This window comes from Canis lupus, chromosome 3 (assembly GCF_003254725.2).
Source record: "Canis lupus dingo isolate Sandy chromosome 3, ASM325472v2, whole genome shotgun sequence".
Lineage (NCBI taxonomy): Eukaryota > Metazoa > Chordata > Mammalia > Carnivora > Canidae > Canis > Canis lupus.
In genome coordinates this window covers 21,019,687-21,039,266 of record NC_064245.1, presented here as the reverse complement: position 1 = coordinate 21,039,266, position 19,580 = coordinate 21,019,687, and the positions used below count along the sequence as shown (strand labels likewise).

The window sequence follows — 19,580 nt, the reverse complement described above, 5'->3', positions numbered from 1 at the left end:
AAAGTGATTTGTTTTCAATTAAGTGACTTAATCAGGTGATATAGAGTAGATAATTGAATGTTTACTTTTTTGGTTTAAAAACATTGGGCATTACTGTGCCAATCTCAAAAATAATTATCACTTTTAAAGTATAAAGAGCTATGAAGAAACTTTGAACGGTAAAGCAGAAATGAAATGTATATTTTTAGACTACAAAGTAATAAATTATAGGAAATAGTATTTAAGAGTCAAGATGTGTGCTTTTTCTTTAATTCATTTTGCTTTGCTGTTCTGAAATTCTTTATAAACATTCATGTCAAAGGTATGCATTTTTTCAAGTACAGATATCAAAGTCTATATAAATACATGTCCCTATGTTATTGTCTTTAATTTCATTTTTATGGGAGACATTGAAAAAATCATATGCTGCCTATGTTAACTGATAAAATGTTTGTATACCCTTGACTTTCAGATCTTAAAATAAATTTTAAGAGCATTTTATACCACACATAGAATGTAAAATTATAATCCTCTAAGTATTTTGAGATCTGTGAGCTACTCTTAGCCAGAGAAAACTTACTAAAATTGCTATTCAGCCTTAAATATGAAAAGTGAGCAGAGGTATATGAGGATAGATTTATAAATATTGCAGTGAGTTATGTAATGGGGTTTGGTTTGTAGTCACATAATGTATTTCATATCACATAAATACACATTTTTTTTGAAGAAATAACCTCAGGTAAATTTGCATTGACGTAGATATTAATAAATGGTATTATTGTAATGCAAAGATATAGTTAAAGGAAAACAGTATGAAAATTAGGGATTTATAATTTCTTTAGAAATTGGTCTTCAAAATTGGCTCTATAGGTTTTTGTTATACTGTATGTCTTTTCCTGTACAAATAGGATTATTGCTATGTGTGGAGATTACTACATTGGTGGAAGACGTTTTTCTTCATTGTCAGACCTAATAGGTTATTACAGTCATGTTTCCTGTTTGCTTAAAGGAGAAAAATTGCTTTATCCAGTTGCACCACCAGAGGCAAGTAAAACTTTAATAAAATAATTTTCAAAAATTTATTATTTCACTTTACTAATGAGGTTAGCTCTTGTTCAGTTTCTTATGGTGTTATTACATTTCAAAATATATTTGTTGTTTTAAATTTTAATTCTGGTTGTACTGTGAGCAAAACCGATTCCCTCTTAAAAAAATTTTTTTCTGTAATTTTCTATTTAAGTTGCCTTTTTTTTTTTTTACAATATCATATGGTGATACCTTAACAAATATTTTTAAGTGAATGAAGAGTAATGACTAATAGCATAGGTAATCCTGAAGTTGCTGCAAGATTCTGAAATGCCTATACATCATTAGAGAAAGGTTAATTTATGTGTTCCACATAGTTCATTTAAAATCAAGTGGTTGTTCATACTACTTGATAAAAACATTGGTTATACCATTAAAAGAATTTCTTTAAAGAAAAAACAGAAACAAGACAAGTATTTCTAGGCTTTGAGTATTTAGAACCTTACTAAAGAATAATTTGAAGGATCCTATGGTGTTCATAATGTGGATTTTTGTTGGTTTTAACTTGATGTGAACATACCTGATTTGACTTTGACATAAAGAGTTTATCTTTTGTAAAATTTATTTTTTTATGATTCCTAGCCAGTAGAAGATAGAAGGCGTGTCCGAGCCATTCTACCTTATACAAAGGTTCCAGACACTGATGAAATAAGGTATTTTATAACATAGTCTCATCTGTAGGCATTTGAATTAGGCATTTGACAGACTTTGAAAACTTGCTACTCTTGGACTAGGAAGGTTTTAGAATTTGAGGAAATAGCATGCAACAAGGTGAAAGTGCCTTAAATATGGAGTTCATTGTTTCTGTACTCCTGTGTTTGGCTTATTTGTTCAGAGAATGGATTTGGATCAGAGTGGCCACAGTGAAGATGGCAGGTGAAATAAATTCAGTTTTTATTAGACTGTCTCTGACAAAGTAAAGATAATTGTTATATTCTTTAGTTTAATTTTTATTAATATGTGGCATTTATGTTTCAAATGTAATTTGTACCTAAATGATGACTGAACTTCTGTTTACATGATGAGTGAATAGTTTAAGTATGGCATTGAACTACAGAACATGATAATTTTTAAAAATTATTTTTATATAATTTGATATATATAACTTGTTTTTATTATTTTTATATAATCTGGTGTTTGATTAATTATGAAATTATCAGTTCCTTTCTATAAGCTATTTAACCTTGCAATAGAAAATTTTCTTACTGGTAAAATGTTTACTGATTCTAAGTGTACAGCTTCTCACTGAAGTCAACAGCAGCATTTAAAAAACAGTAACTGGGGGGAGGTTACTGAAATTTCTGGAAATAGGATATTTTAAAAAACAAAGATTCAACTATCTGGAATCTCAGAATAAAGATTCCATTTTTATATGATTGTGCATGAAGTAACAACTTCTCATTTAGTTTTTATTGGCATACCTTTATTTGTGATCTAATCAGGAAAAGCCAGTGAAAGAAAGAAGGAATGAAATGTATACAATAAAGAAGAACAGTGGTGAGCTACCAATTCAGGAATTTTGAATAACTTGTAAATTCCCAGTGTATCATCTAGGACAGCAGTTCTCAAAGTGTGATCCATGTAACCTTGGAGATCCTTGAGATCCATTTAGAGAATTCATGAGAGCAAAACTATTCTTAATAAGACTACCATATAATTTGCCTTTTTCACTGTGCCATTTACACTGATGGGACAAAATATCAAGCAGTAAAATTGTTAGTGCCTTAGCACAAATCAAGGCAGTGCAGTGGCACCAAAGTATACAGTGTTCTTTACAGCCACACACTTGGAGGTAAATAGTACCAACCAGTTTCCCCTCATATTTTCATATTTTTCTTGATGAGACTGTAAAAAGGTGTTTTTTTTTTCCTGCCAAAATCTAAACTCTTTGAATATTCTGTGTGGTGAATACGTTTTTAATCTTCAGTGTGACGAAATGTAAAGTACACACAAAGTATCTTCATTGCGTACCCCAGGTCCTTGTCTTGAGGAAAGCAGTGAGTTGAGAACTGAGCTAGCTTCTGCCTTTGTGCACACCCTTTGTACTTAAGAGAATGACAGGCAAACTATGGTTATTCTGTCTAGAGTATCTGTCTTTTTTTTTTTTTTTTTTTTAAGAGTAAATCTATTATGTTACATTAGGGAGAATAACTGGTGATGTTTGTTGCCGATGACAAAATTTGAGCTTGCAAGCAAAAATGAGAATTTTGGAAATCCTGTATCTGCTATCAGGAGTTTGATAGCTTCCCACATACTTCCTGATTTTTCTGATGAGATTGGTAGAGATGCTAAAGAATGTGATGTTTTGATTGTGTAAAATGTCTTTACATCTGGATGATCAGCTCAGTGAATCAGTATTTTTTAAATGATCAATGCACGCTGTTAAAGAATTATGCCTCGGTAAAGGTCTATGGGTAAATAGATGTTACTGAAATGGGGTACGGAAAGTTCATTGGTGTAGATTCCATGTTACAACTAACCTTCCAAGTACCAATTGTTGAGTTTTTGGTGTAATATCATAGAATATCTGTAGTTATCTGAGAGGCTATTGAAATACTCATTCCTTTCACAACTACATAATTTTGGCTATCCAGATTTTTTTTCATATGCTTTGAACAAAAAAATGTAAAACAGTAGATTGGATGTAGAAGGAGAAGAATCTAGCAGTTTGCAGTTAAGCCAGATGTTGAGATTTACAAAAATGTAAAACAATATTATTCACACTAAACTTGTAAAAAATAATTTTTCATATTCTTTGTTATGTGTGATGAGGTATATTATTTTTTAAGAAATTAGTAAACATTTAAGAACATTTTAAATTCTAATATGGTAAATATCAATAGATACAATTCACTGTAAATAAAAGCCTATCAGAGTATCAGTTTTTAGGTATATAAAGGTTCCTGAGAGACCTTCAGAACTGACAACTACTGGTCTAAGAAGAAGAAAATTTAAATAAGAATTAGAATGTATAAATTTTAATTTGATCATAGAAATACACGGGAATGTATGAGTCCTAAAAAATTTGTATGTATCTGAAGTTTTTTTTTTTCTTTTAGGTAAAAATATCTGAAGATTAATGAGATTTAATAAGGCATCTTAACCTTTTTTGGGGAAAATGCAAAATAAAAAAGAATCTTATGTTTATATTGTTTGTGTTAGTAATCATTTTATTAAATTTTTTTCATTTTTGTACCATATATTTCATGTTCTAGAAACCACAGAATTCTCTTAAGACTGTTTTTGACCAAGAAATGAAACTTGTCACTTCACATTTGTCTTCTGTATTTTTGTCCATATGTATTCTCCTTTTACTCATAATTCTGTTCTTTAATGTAGTTATTTAGGAGATTGGTTCTAGAAAGGAATAATTTATTTGGTTAAGTAGTTATGTCTGCTGCCAATCAGTGAAATATTGGTCACTGTTAAGAAGAGTTGTAGAATCAAGATGAGATGCAGTATTACATGCTCATTGATACAGTATTCATCTAAAGTTTTCTAGTCTTAAACTTGTCCACACTGAAGTTTGTGATTTTTCTGGAGAAAAACAGTTTTTAGAAGTATGAGAGGAGATTTGCTAAATGGAACTTTGGTTTGTGAAAATTTAGACTGGAAGGAAAATTGATTAAGAAACATGCAATAGATACTGATACAGATATAGGGTGAATAGCAGCAACCAATCAATCTTAAAACCTTAAACAATGAGAGGCATACATTCAGGCCTAAAATGAAAAGTTCAGTGAATTACTGGTGTTGATAGAGGGCATCAATATAAAACTTATTCTTCCTGTGATTTTTGTGGAGTTTGAAAACATATAGATTACAAGAAAAAGAAACTAGTTTGTGTATGCATCCCCCCACTCAGAAATTGATAACAGAAAAAACATGCATGCATTCTCCTATCTTTTGATACAACTTTCAGAGAACAAGTGCTATGTTGTATCATGGCTATCTAATTGAATTAAATAAACCTTACTGTTTTTTATGAGAAAAATGTTAGTTCTCATAAACAATTGCTGATAAGGCTAATTGTGCTTACTTAAATTTTTTCTAAAGTAACTGTATCTTGTGTATGTGTAATGAGTTAATTATATTATAATTTTATATCTAGCCCACATCTGAAAGAGTTAATTACATGGAAGCTTAAATTTTTAAGCTCAGTCTTCTTGGAGTTATTCCCTAAAGCCTGTAATACATATATAATTACTGTTTACAAAAATTATAATTTGAATTTAAGAGTAATCCAATAATGTAGATAGTGCAGATACCATTATTAAATCCGTTTTACATATGAAGAAATAAGATTCAGAATAAGTATCTTCAGAATTTTATGTATAGATGATACCAAAAACAGGATAAAAAATCCAGGGTATTTGACTTTAATTTCTTGCATTTTCTTGCATCATATTATCTCTGTACAATGGCACATGATTACTCAAATTTCCATGTTTAAAATTTTAGTTAAATTTTAATAAGTTCATAATTGCTGTTTTCAGTTTCCTAAAAGGAGATATGTTTATTGTTCACAATGAATTAGAAGATGGATGGATGTGGGTTACAAATCTAAGAACAGATGAACAGGGCCTTATTGTTGAAGACCTGGTGGAAGAGGTGGTAAGTTTTGTTCTTTTCCTCTCACTCTTAGAATTTTAAATATTATGTACATTTTTGGAACTTCACCATAATCAGGCAAAGTTAGAAATGAAACTTTGTTGAATGAAAAACCTCAATTTCCTAAGTATGAGGAATTTTTCATTAAAATATATTTACTGTAGTAAACATTACTAATTTACTGAAGTAAAGAGCATAACTAAGCTAGCGTGTTTGAATCTTTAACTGTCAATTTTCAGAAAGTTTTTATGAGTTTCTAAGAATTAAAAAAAAAGATGAACATTTGTCCTTCTTTGTATCTTTTAGTGGTCTTCCTCGTAAGTGAGGCTATGAAAAAATGATCATGGAATCAATCAAATAGGGTTGCACGTGTTTGCTTTCAGATTTGTTATCTCCCAAATATATGTACAATTTTCTAGTAACCTTGGAAAAACTTAGTTGTACTACACATTTATTATTATGTTTCTACATTTCCAGTATTCCCACTTTCATTGTCACCACATAATACATATCAGTAGTCTTTCACACAGTATAGATAATTGTGTGGTTTTTTGATAGCAGGTCTGCTTTCAAGCAGCATTTGCATTTCAGTGATAATACCCAGTATTACTGAATCCTATCAAATATATTACAATTTTGGAATTCATCCTTTCTTTTTGGATTTGTTTAGTATGATGGAATGGTTTCCTTTTTATAACCCTTGGAGCTACTGTTTTTAAATTATGTCAGGAACTTGGTAATATTCTGTGCTTTGATTATTTTCCAGGAAGATAGCAGTGGAGAATATTTTTCTTTGTTATTAATTCTCTTGATTAATAGATCTTGATAAGTAGAAGTATAACATATGAGGAAAAGTGGAGGGCAGTTGAGGAAATGGTATGATGCATTGCCTGCACATAGTAACTTGGTGGAAGAGCTGGGATTAGAACTCCTAATTTCTAGGTTAGTATTTGGTATTTTACAGTAGGGAGAGTAATTTATTTTATATAGGACAGAAGTGTTCAGACAGAAGAACCTTACTGTTTTGGTTTTACTACAAATTTCTTAGTTAAAACTTTTTTATGTCGGAGTTTTTCCTCCCTGCTATCATCCCCCGGCCCGATTTTTTCCTGACTATTTGAAGGATTTAGTATAGTTTAACTTTTCTCCAGCTCTTGGGATTCTGGGTCAAACTTAATAAGATAAACTTTAAGAAGGATAAGTGAAAGTTACCCAATGAGTACAGGAAAAAAAAAATCCCAATTTAAGATAAGGGCTCATGATCTAACATCAATAAAAGGAAAAAAAAAAAAGTTAACAAGTCAGCATGAATGAACAATATTATGTGGCTGCTAAAAGGAATATAAGCACTTTCAATTAATAGTGGAATAGTTCCAAGTTAGAATTAATAAACAGTTTTTACCCTAATAGTTAAAATAAGTTTTCATAATGATTTTCATTGGAGCATGGTGATTCCTTGTAGCTTGAAAAGCCATTTGGAGGTTTTCTAGATATCAGACATTAGGTTGGTAGTTGGATTTAAGGATTTTCCCACTGAAATTCTTTTTTTTTTTTTTTTTTTAGTTTTTTTTAAATTTTTATTTATTTATGATAGTCACAGAGAGAGAGAGAGAGGCAGAGACACAGGCAGAGGGAGAAGCAGGCTCCATGCACCGGGAGCCCGATGTGGGATTCGATCCCGGGTCTCCAGGGATCGCGCCCTGGGCCAAAGGCAGGCGCCAAACCGCTGCGCCACCCAGGGATCCCTCCCACTGAAATTCTAATTACTGTTCTCCAAGTACATTTATACTTTTATGCCTTAAATCTATAATGTAAGCTCCGTGAGGATTTTTGTCTCTGATTCAATGATGTGTATATCCACAGCATAGTATAGTGTCTGGCATTATTAAGCCTTCAGCAAATGTTTGTTGAATGAATTTCTTTATGCCTACACTTTCCTGATAACTCTTGCCCTGCTAGACTATTGCCATGTAAAATTTGATTCATCTTTATCAATTCAGCTCAGGTGTTGCTCCTGTTTTCACAGAGGATTTATGTCTTTCTTGGGCTAAGTTGTTTCATCTTGTGTTTTTATAGCACTTTGTTAATTCTATATTTTATTAGAATTATTGTATTGTATTGAATTTATTAGAATTATTGTATAAAATTTATGTTGTAAATCTGTTCTATAGAGATTAACTCCTTTTGGGCAGTGATTATGCATTTTGTTTTTGTGTAATTTTTTTTTCTTAAGACATTCAGTGGTTACTTGATTTTAGTTCTGTCAGGTATTTGATGGGTAGGGAACAAATGGAGAGAAGCAAATCCATGTATTTAGACAGACCATTTTTCTACTTTTTTCCTTTATTACTCAGTGAAAACCTGGTGCCAGGTACCCAGTTTTGCTGGGTACTAGGAGTACAGTTCAACAAATATTCAGTGAAAATTATATGTCCAGCATTGTGCTAGTGGTTATAGTGGTGGTTGGGTGTTAACAAAGAAGGGTTAAGATCTTAAGGTGGTTGTAGCCTTTATAGTGGGATGAGTAACACCGGTGTATCTTACCTAATAGGAATGTCAGAGTAAGGTAAACTTCAAAAGATGCTTAAAAAAAAGGGGGTTTTCTTTTCTATTCAAAGTAGAAGTTTATGTTTTAGAAGAGACTCTGTTTTACTGAGGACTAGTATTTGAGGAAGATCCTGTCTGGATAGTTTAGGTTAACAAACAGGAATAGAATATTCTAAGTTAAAAAGAATAAGCCAGTGGTGTGAGAATATAGTTTAGCACATCAGTAGTTATGTGTGTCCATTGTTATAGATAACTAAAGAGAATTGGTAATGGGAGATAGGAATGTAGACTTGAGTGATATGATAAAGGATTTTGGTTTTATCAAAGGAGGAATTTGTAGGGAGCAGAGAGGTATTACAGGTTTGGTTTTGTTTCTTTTAGTTTTGTTTGGTGTTTCTCACTGTAAGACAAAGTTGCACTTGAAACTGATAAGTCCAGATTGGAGTGGTGAGATGATGGGGTGGGACAGGGCATAGGGGTAATTAAACTCACTGGGTTGTGGTAGTAGTTTGAGAAAAGGGAGGAAAAGGGCCTGAATTACAGTAACCACAACAAGAGGAAAAGAGTGTAATGGTAAAGGGAGAGAGTTTTGGAAAGATATCTTGAACTGATACATCTTTCCTTGTATATGCACAAGTAAATATGAGGAACAGGGTAGAGGTATGTTTGCAGATGTGATTTTTATTAATTTTAATAAAAACAGATTAATATTTTAAGTTACATAAAATACTGTCTTAATGTCTTACCCTTTAGGGCCGGGAAGAAGATCCACATGAAGGCAAAATGTGAGTTTGTGTTAATTACTAAAAGGAAAAAGAAAATATGTTGTAAACCTACAAATTGGAATACTTAGGCCAAAATTTATTTTAAAAGAAAATTGCTACTTCTGAGGCTGACCAAAGAATTGTTTTTATTTTGGTGCAGGAACTGATATGTTAGTATTTTCTTTAGGATCTACTGATAGTCTTATTTTTAAATAATGAAGATGTCTTTTATCTATATGCAACTCTTCTGTCACTAAACTAAAGGCTTTTCTATAAACATTAATAACATTATAAATCATAATTCTTCATATTTTTCTTTTTTTACTGATACATTTATAGCATTTCTTGTTTTTGTGACTACATCCTTTGGGTATTTTATGTTTCAGTTTTTTCTTTTCTTTGTTTGTGTCTGTGTGTGTGTGAGAGAGAGAGAGAGAGAAAGGGAGTAACTTTACTCCAGATCATGGTTCTTTACCATATTAATAAGAATCTGCAAGGCCTTTCTTTTCATAATCTTTTCAGGCTGACTTTAAGTATCTTGTAAGGGCTAATTCAAAGACCAGGTATTACTATACTTGTTATTTGCCATAGTCTCATATTTCAGAAGTTATTAGCTGTTAACAATAATCTCCTATGGGAAATTTACTCTAATTTTGTTTTTGTCCTTGGAGATCTTTTTTAGTGTCCTGCTTATCACCTCATTTATTTGCATATTAATTTTCTTCTGAAGATATTAACTCTCAATTCCAATTCTATTTTATTCATATGATTTTAATAGAAACTGTTCATCTTTTGATCTCTTTTTTCACTGGAACTTTTTTTTCTTTTTACCATCCAGTTAGTATTTATGAATGGAATTTAAGGTTTGTCTCTCAAGTGGTTGCTTTCTCTGTTTTGTAACCATTAGAACACAAAAACATTAAGCTGAATTCTCTACTTTCAGTAAATCTCGGTTAGTTCCCCCCTTTCTTTAGATGTGGAACATATGAGATGTTTTCTGAGTTCATTTTCCTTATTCTGTATAGCTGTGTAACTGCAAAATAGGCTCCATGAATGAGTCTGTACCTTGTTATTTTTAGTGTGAAGTCTTTCCACTACCTATATTAGATTACAAATTCTAATTAATGTTTGGAAGGGACATACCAGTAATGTAAGCAGATGAAGTGAGTCAGGTGTAAATACTCCTCTATTTTTCTCAAATTACAGTAATCTTGATCTTTGCTATTTTACCTCTTTGCTATATGGAACTATTTCCCTATGATACAAACAACAGCGCAAAGTGTGGTGATAAATGGCAACTAACATTCTTTTTTGTGAATGGTGTAATAAGTGGCCCAGGTTCATTCTTTTGCATATAGCTGTCCATTTTTTCAGTACCATTTGTTGAAGAATTTTTTTCCTCTATTGTATATTCTTGCCTCCTGTGTCGTAGACAAATCGACCATATATAATCATACATTATTTCTGGGCTCTCTGTTCCATTGATCTATAGGTCTGTTTTTTTGTTTTTTGATTATTACAGCTTTGTAATATATCTTGAAATCTAGGATTGTGATAACTTCAGCTTTGTTCTTCTTTTTCAAGATTGCTTTGGCTATTCAAGGTGATACATGGTTCCATACAAACTTTAGGATTGTTTGTTCTAGTTCTGTGAAAAATATGGTGGGTTTTTGATTCTGTAGATTGCTTTGGGTAGTATGGACATCTTAACATTTGTTCTAATCCATGAACATGGAATATTTTTCAATTTATCTCTTCAGTTTCTTTCATCATTATTTTATAGATTTTGGAATACAGGTCTTTCACCTTGGTTAAGTTTATTTATAGGTATTTTATTATTTTTGGTGCAATTGTAAATGGGATTGTTTTCCTAATTTCTCTTTCTTCTCCTTTATTGTTAGTGTATAGACATGCATGGATTTCTGTATATTTAGTTTATATTCTATGACCTTATTCCATTTATCAGTTCTAGTAGTTCTTTTTGGTGGAATCTTTAGACTTTTTCATATATAGTATTATGTCATCTGCAAATATAGTGAAAGTTTTACTTCTTCCTTCCCAATTTGGATGCCTTTTATTTATTTTTCTTGTCTGATTGCTGCAGCTAGGACTTCCAGTACTTTGTTGAATAAAAATACTAGGAGTAAATATGCTTGTCTTGTTCTTGGTCTTAAGGGAAAAGCTTTGAGTTTGTAACCATTGAGTATGGTACTAGCTTTGGATTTCCCCTATATGGCCTTTATTATGTTGAATTATCTTCCCTCCAAATCTACTTTGTCCAGAGTTGTTTTTTTATATCATGAATGAATACTGTACTTTGTGAAATGCTTTTTCTGCTTCTATTGAGATGATCATATGGTTTTTATCATTTCTCTTGTTAATGTGGTGTATCATGTTGATTGATTTGCAAATATTGAACCCTACTTGCATCCCTGAAATTGATTTAGTTGTGTTGAATGGTTTTTTAATGAATTGTTGAATTCAGTTTGCTAATATTTTTTTTTTTTTAATTTTTACTTATTTATGATAGTCACACAGAGAGAAAGAGAGGCAGAGACACAGGCAGAGGGAGAAGCAGGCTCCACGCACCAGGAGCCCGATGTGGGATTCGATCCCGGGTCTCCAGGATCGCGCCCTGGGCCAAAGGCAGGCGCCAAACCGCTGCGCCACCCAGGGATCCCAGTTTGCTAATATTTTGTTGAGGATTTTTACATCTGTCTTTATGAGGGATATTGACCTGCATTTTTTTTTTTCCTTTTTTTTTTTTTTTTTGGTAGTATCTTTGTCTTGTTTTGTTATCAGGATAATGCTGGTCTTGTGGAATGAATTTAGAAGTTTTCATTCCTTTTCTGTTTTTTTTTTTTTTTTTTGAATAGTTTGAGAAAAATAGGTATTCACTTTTATTTAAATGTTTGGTAGACAGAATTCACCTGTGAAGCCGTCTGGTCCTGGACTTTTGTTTATTGGGAGTTTGTTGCTTACTGATTCAGCCTCATTGCTAGTATTTAGTCTATTCAGATGTTCTATTTTTTTCTGATTCAGTTTTGGAAGGTTATATGTTTTAGGAGTCCATCCATTTCTTCTAGGTTGTCCAATTTGTTTGCTATACAATTTTTCATAATATCTCTTAAAATCTTTTGTATTTTGATAATGTTGGTTGTTACTTTTCTTCTGTCATTTCTGATAGTATTTGAGCCCTGCTTTTTAATTTTTTTTTTAAAATGAGTCTGTCTGAAGGTTTACAGATTTGTGTATTTTTTCTAAGAATGAGCTCCTGGTTTCATTGATCTTTTCTACTGTTTTAGTTTCTATTGTATTTGCTTCTGCTGTAATCTTTATTATTTCTTTCTTTCTACTGGCTTTGGGCTTGTTTATTCTTCTTTTCTAGCTCCTTTAGGTGTTAAGTTTAGGTTGTTATTTGAGATTTTTTTCTTCTTTCTTTCTTCCTTTCCTTCCTTTCTTGATTTTATTTATTTATTCATGAGAGAGAGAGAGGCAGAGACACAGGCAGATGGAGAAGCAGGCTCCATGCAGGGAGCCTGATGTGGGACTCAATCCCCAGTCTCCAGGATCAGGCCCTGGACTGAAGGTGGCGTTAAACCACTGAGCCACTGGGCTGCCCATTTTTCTTATTTCTTGATGTAGGCCTGTATTGCTATAAACTTCCCTCTTAGAACATATTTTGCTTCATCTCAAAGATTATGGACTGTTTTCATTTTCATTTGTATCATGTATTTTTTGATTTCCTCTTTGAATCTTGGTTGACCCATTCATTGTTTAGTAGCATGTTATTTAGCTTCCATGTATTCTTCCCAGACTTTTTCTTGTGATTGATTTCTAGTTTCATACTGTTGTGGACAGAAAAGATGCATGATATGATTTTAGTCTTTTTGAATGTCTTGAGGTGTTTTTTTTTTTTTTTTTTTGTGGGCTAATGTAATTTATCCTGGGAGATGTTCTGTGTGCACGTGAAAAGAATATGTATTCATGGTTTCTGGGATGCATTGTTCTGCAGATTATCTATCTATCTATCTATCTATCTATCTATCTATCTATCTATCTATCTATCTATCTATCTATCTATCTCTGTTCCATCTAGTATAATGTGTCATTAAAAAGCACTTTTTTCTTATTGATTTTCTGTCTGGATGATCCATCTATGATATAAGTGGGATGTTTAAGTCTCCTACTGTTATTGTATTCCTGTCAAGTTGTTTCTTTTGTGTCTGTTAATAGTGACTCTATGTCTTTAGGTGCTCCCATGCATAGATACTTGTAATTGTTATATCCTCTTGTATTGTTCCCTTTATCATTTTATGTCTTTCTTTTCTCATCACAGCCTTTGTTTTTAAAGCCTATTTTGTCTGACATAAGTATTGTCACCTTTCTTTTTACATCTACCTTTCTTTTTACATCCATTTGCTTGATATTTTTTCATCCCTTCCCTTTCAATCTGCATGTGTCTTTAGGTCTGAGGTAAGTCTCTTGTAGGCGGCATATGGATGTGTCTTGCTTTTTTGTGTCTTGCAGTATTTTCACTTTCTAAGTTGTTTTTTAAGCCACTATCAAAAGTTATAGTAGATCCCAAGTTTTTATGGCAAAGTGATAGAGGGATGATCTGGAGTTGTCAGCCTGGCCTTAAGAGGTGTTAATCAGCAAGATAGATAATAGTCCTTCAGGTAAATGAGAAGAGATTCTAGGAAATTTAATTACTGATTAATTTGTAATACCAGGTTTGTTATTTTATTCTAAGGTAAATTTAAATACTTTAGTTATTATATGTAGTGGATCCAAACTATAATGCCATTTATAATAATTTCTAAATGTTTATTTTAAGTGTACAGAAACTAAAATACTCTAGCCATCTAATTTGTTAGGGCATTAGCTCAGATAGAATTAGGAATGCGAAGCCATTCATTTCTTTCAGTCCTTCTGGTATCTACTCTTTGTCATCACTCAATCTTACTTTCTGACTTTAATATGGGAAGTATTAATTAGCCATGTCTGTTTTCTTTCAAGAGAGAACTTACCTCTTATAATATGGGAAGGTCACTTTGAGAGTAATATGAGGAAAATTCATTTACTAATTTTTTTTTCTGGATAATTCTGTAGTGGGCTCTACCTATACCATCCTCCCTCCTAATACAAAGAAAAGAGAACCCTAGCTATGATGTAAGCATGCACAGTTTGTCATTATCAGAATTAAAAATAATTATTGTTTTTGTATTGTTAATATGGAAATTATGGTTCATACTGGTCCCTTATTTTTTCTGTTTCGCTGAAGTTATATACGTTTACAAAGTGCAATAACATAAATGTAAAAGATGACAAAATTTAATCAATTGCTTTTGCATTTATTTCATTTTGTCAGCTTGAATTAAACTTATGTGGTTGTTTAGTTTTGATTGTATAATAGCAAAAAGGACTTCAGATTTACATATCTTATTTGTTCTCTTTTTAAGATGGTTCCATGGGAAAATTTCCAAACAAGAAGCTTATAATTTACTTATGACAGGTACTTGTATATTCACTTGCCTTTTAAAATAACTTTATTTAAAAAGAATAAAAGAGCAAACTGACCATTTATCATCAATTTTGCCTTTAGTGCTCATTTAAAATTTAAAAATACTGTAATTTCTTGCCCACCACAGAGAAACTTGTATATTTTCTTATGCAGTGTTTTTTAGTTGAATACATCCATGTAGTATAAAACTCAGTGAAATGTTTCTCTCTGTCCCAGTCCCTGTTCTCTTCCCTACAAGCAGCACCAGACGAGTTTCTTTTTCTGCATTTTTATAAGTTTTCAGTGTCTGTGTGTATCTCTGTTTCTCTCTCCTAAACATACCCTTACACACACACACACGCACACATACTTTAGGAACATGCAACATACTTTTTTCCTGTTAGGATATATTTTGGGAGATCATTCTATATCTACTTATATATAAGTTTTCATTATTCTTTTGAATGACCATAAGCTTCTGTTATATAAAAACCATAATTTATTATCTGTCTTTAGAGGAATATTGTGTAGTTTATATTTTTGGTTTTTTTGTTGTTCAACTGCAGCATATGTTCTTGTTTATCGTTGTGCACTTGTGGAATTATAGATTGTGCCTTATTTAAAATATATTATTTTAACATTTCTAAAAGTCTGGTTATAGAGATATGCAAAGTAAAAATTGACTTTTATTTTGGATTTATTATTTGAACTAAAAACTGTCCTGTCATCATTTATCCTAACATTTAAGACAGAATTAATTTAATTACCAAGTATCTTTTTCATAAACTGTACACATATGAGGATTTGACACAAGTTGAAGCCATAATCTATAATGTAGAAATCTTAGTTCTTTAAAAAACAACCTGTTTGATAGTTTCCATATATGGTGAATAAACTACTGATTATTAAAGATGTAATCTGAATTACTCTTTTGAACTGTGGGCTTTGGAATCTAATGTAATTAATTAATACTTGGCTCTTTTGTAAGATTTAAGGTTTTAGAAGTATTCAATTTTATTGTGAGGACCTAGATTAAGTAGATTAAAAATAAAGAACATGAGGATACATTATGGGAGTAATAGAGACCAGATGCTCAACCACAGTGACCTGCTATCAGCTTTTGAGAGTGGGGCCAAAATATTTATTTTAAATTTATATACTTTTGAATAGAAGTTTATATTTTTGAACTGGATCCCCAGATACTTGAGGCACTCATTCTTGTTTTATGCATTTCAAGTTGAATGGAGCTAAACTTAATTTCTTTATGTTATTTTATATTTTCTTCGGGTCATGTGCTTTTTTAAGAATCTGGTGATTTTCTCCCTGAAAAATGCACATAATCACTAGCATGCACTATTTTGCATGAGTTCCTATTCTTTGTATTAAACATGAAATTATTTGGTAGTAAGTGTCTCAGCTAGATGATTGGAACTCTCAGTAATTTACATAAAAATTACATCTGATATTCTAAGTATTCAATGTGTTTTCCTAAAAGCAATCAAGTTCTGATCTTTTCTATGTCATTAGGACTTAAGGCAGAGGAAAGACAAAGTATTTTGGTGTTAAGAGTCACTGCCAATTGAAGACATTAGAAAGCCTTCTCTAAGATTAGTGTGAGAATCTTTAGTATATGATAATTTGTTTCTATATGACTTCTCAGGTTCTTAAAGGAAAGAGTGTACAGGTATTGATTTTGATAAGGTACACACATATTTCATTTTTGAATCTACCTTTGTAAGCGTTGGTACTATTTTATTACAGTTATTACTTTTTAATGTTTAATCAGAAGCATTAAGTATAGAGTATTCCTTTTAAAAAAAAAAAAAAAGATTTTTAAAATTTATTTATGATAGAGAGAGAGAGAGGCAGAGACACAGGCATAGGGAGAAGCAGGCTCCATACCGGGAGCCCGACTCGGGACTCGATCCCAGGACTCCAGGATTGCACCCTGGACCAAAGGCAGGTGCTAAACCGCTGAGCCACCCAGGGATCCCCGTATAGAGTATTCCTATACAAAATTTACTTAAACTTTTTTTAGACTCTTCTTAAGAGGATTTATAAATAGAATGTGCCCATTTTGGCCAGTGTCCTCTACCCATGGTTAGATTATTTTTTCCAAGTCATGACAGGTATAGACATTATTAACCAGAAATCACTGCTGCTGACCTATTTTTATGTAATACAGACATGCACCATCATGGGTGGTTGTGACTTATAAACTAGAAAATACAAAAATGTGTTAAAATTGCCTTTATTATAAAACAAGTTCCAGGTGAAAATTTACATAGTTGATGTATTTTAAATGTAATTTATAGTTACATTTCTTAACACTGCTTCTTTTTTATTTGATAATTAGGAAATAAAACTAACAGCTTAATTTTTACAGTTGGCCAAGTCTGCAGTTTTCTTGTGAGGCCCTCAGATAATACTCCTGGTGACTATTCACTTTACTTTCGGACCAATGAAAATATTCAGCGATTCAAAATATGTCCAACACCAAACAATCAGTTTATGATGGGAGGCCGGTATTATAACAGGTGAGTTGTGAGAAATTTTAGTTATCTTTTTCTTTTGGCAAAAATAGTTGAAATCTCAATATTTAGTGTATCAGATTCAAAATTGCATAAAAGTTTGTGACTTTTTAACATTTAAAATTATAAGGCCTTTGATACAATTTAGTAGTAGTCATGTCCAAGTAGTAATGTCCAATTTACATTACATTCAGACAATGTAAAACATGAATGTAAGTTAATAACTTGTAATTTGTTTTCCTCTAAGATAATTTTTGTTTGTTGATTATATGCAAACTGTTTACAGCAAATGTGCTAAGTCCTTAACTATAGGATAACAAAACATTTGTTCTAAGATAAAGAAAATATATTACATTCTTCTTTTTTTTTTTTTTTTTTACATTCTTCTATTAGGGAGACATTTCATTTTATTTATTTATTTATTTTTTTAGGGAGACATTTTAATAGAAAGAAAGTTATTTATTTATTTTTAAAGATTTTATTTATTTATTCATGATAGACAGAGGCAGAAACACAGGCAAAGGGAGAAGCAGGCTCTATGCCGGGAGCCCGACGCAGGACTCGATCCTGGGACTCCAGGGTCACGCCCTGGGCCAAAGGCAGGCGCTGAACCGCTGAGCCACCCAGGGATCCCTAGAAAGAAAGTTCTTAAAGAGTAAACTGAGACTTATTACAAATGTTACCCATGTTATTGGGTGTTCTCAAGTTGATATTTCTTGTTTGTGATTATTGGTTCCTACTTCTCATTTTAAAAATTACAGTAAAATCATTGCTTATCCCATAACTCAGAATGAACTATAGCCACTGGAGCAAGAAAATAAATTAATCAAGAAACCATATGATAAGGCAGCCCAGGTGGCTCAGCGGTTTAGCGCTGCCTTCAGCCCAGGGCATGATCCTGGAGACCTAGGATCGAGTCCCACGTCGGGCTTCCTGCATGGAGCCTGCTTCTCCCTCTGCTTTGTCTGTGCCCCACCCCATCTTCTTCCTCTCTCTGTCTCTCTCATGAATAAATAGATAAAATATTTTTTAAAAAATAAAGAAACCATGTAATAGAACCTCCCCCCCCCCCCATATATTAGAAAAGAATCTTTCTTTTCTTTTTCTTTCTTTATTTTCTTCTGAATGTGAATAATCTCCCATATGAGTTAACTCTAGAGTGGTTTTGTCTTCCTTTTTTGGAGGCTTTTATAAACAAAAGTGGTGGCATTTGCCTAGTTTAATCCCTTAATACCACAGCAGTATTCTCCATCCCATTTAGAATTTTTCTTAATTCCAGCTTGACCTTTGTGTGTATAGAGATCCAGCAACTGGTTTATCTTAGAAAACAAAACAAAACAAAAACAAGTTGTAGTTGCTTGACAGAAGGCCCATGGACAGTTATAAGACATCAACTGGAAGATGTGAGTCTAGACGTTTGAATCCTTTCACACACCTTATACAGAAATGCTACTTGAGTGGTTTCTACATTAATAGTCCAATCTAGACATCCTCACGGAAAATCTAGCTACCTGCAATTTGAGCTCTTTATGAAGGTAAACTACTTTGTCCCGTTGTCCAGTTTTCTAAGCACTTAGAATATATAAAACTGTAAATTGAAAACATATATTCTTAATTGAATTGATAAATGTCCATGGAAACTTTTAAAGATAAAATAATTTACTTGGTTTATTTTTTGTCAGTAAACAAACTTCCTTATGATACACATTCTGCAAAGATGAAAATTTTTCCTACATAAGGGGGAAATCTGTAAATTGTATAAAGATTATCTTTTTTATTGATAAAGACTAGAGTGAAGCAGGAAGAAAGAAGTATTTGAAGTATATTTCTAAATTGCAAAATTATTAGTCTGCTTACAAAATGACAAAATTTTAAATACATGTACATGTTAATTTAGTGACTGTGATCATTCTCCCTAATTTTTTTTCTTTCTTTCTTTTTTTTTTTTTTTTTAAGATTTATTTATGTATTTTAGAGAGAGAGCATGTGTAAGTGGGGGGGAGGTGCAGAGGGAGAAAATCTTCCAAGCCAACTCTCCAACAAGCGTGCGATGCCCAATGTGGGGCTTGATCTCACAACTCAAGAGATCTTGATCTGGGCTGTAATCAAGAGTCCAACGCTTAACTGACTGAGCCACCAAGGTGCACCCACACCCACAAATTTTCTTTATAGTTCTGTTCATTTGGTAAAGTTAAGGGGGATTGTTGTTTCTAGTATTAATATTAAAAATTTTTAAAAGAAATATTTATGTAAATCTGATGTCTGGGAAAAAGGCAGTTTTATAGTTGTTTTGGAAGTATATATTTCAGCATGGAGATATATATATATGTATATATATATATATATATATATGTACCATTTCAGCATTAGTGTCAGTAATAAAGTAAATCTTAGAAGATAAACCTTTGTGAGTTACTTGGCTGACTCAATTAGGAAGAATATGTGACTCTTAATCTTGGGGTTGTGAGTTTTACTAAGAGATTACTAAGAAAAGATAAATGAATTTTAAAAAGATACACCTTTGTGATTATCAGTTATTGTTTAGATATGAAAGTGTAA

At 32.0% G+C, this 19,580-nt stretch overlaps 1 protein-coding gene across 2 annotated transcripts in view; it reads left to right on the top strand.

Moving 5' to 3' along the window:
• RASA1 (RAS p21 protein activator 1) overlaps positions 1-19,580 on the top strand; it is a 109,084-nt gene that overhangs the window by 54,455 nt on the left and 35,049 nt on the right. The window contains exons 3-8 of one of the 2 annotated variants that reach the window (XM_049108284.1): positions 888-1,027; positions 1,652-1,718; positions 5,562-5,679; positions 8,977-9,008; positions 14,450-14,502; positions 16,877-17,027. In XM_049108284.1, the coding sequence (XP_048964241.1) occupies positions 888-1,027; positions 1,652-1,718; positions 5,562-5,679; positions 8,977-9,008; positions 14,450-14,502; positions 16,877-17,027 (561 nt within the window). Of the gene's footprint in view, positions 1-887; positions 1,028-1,647; positions 1,719-5,561; positions 5,680-8,976; positions 9,009-14,449; positions 14,503-16,876; positions 17,028-19,580 lie in introns of both variants that reach the window. The other variant, XM_025437237.3, reaches the window with a different exon arrangement.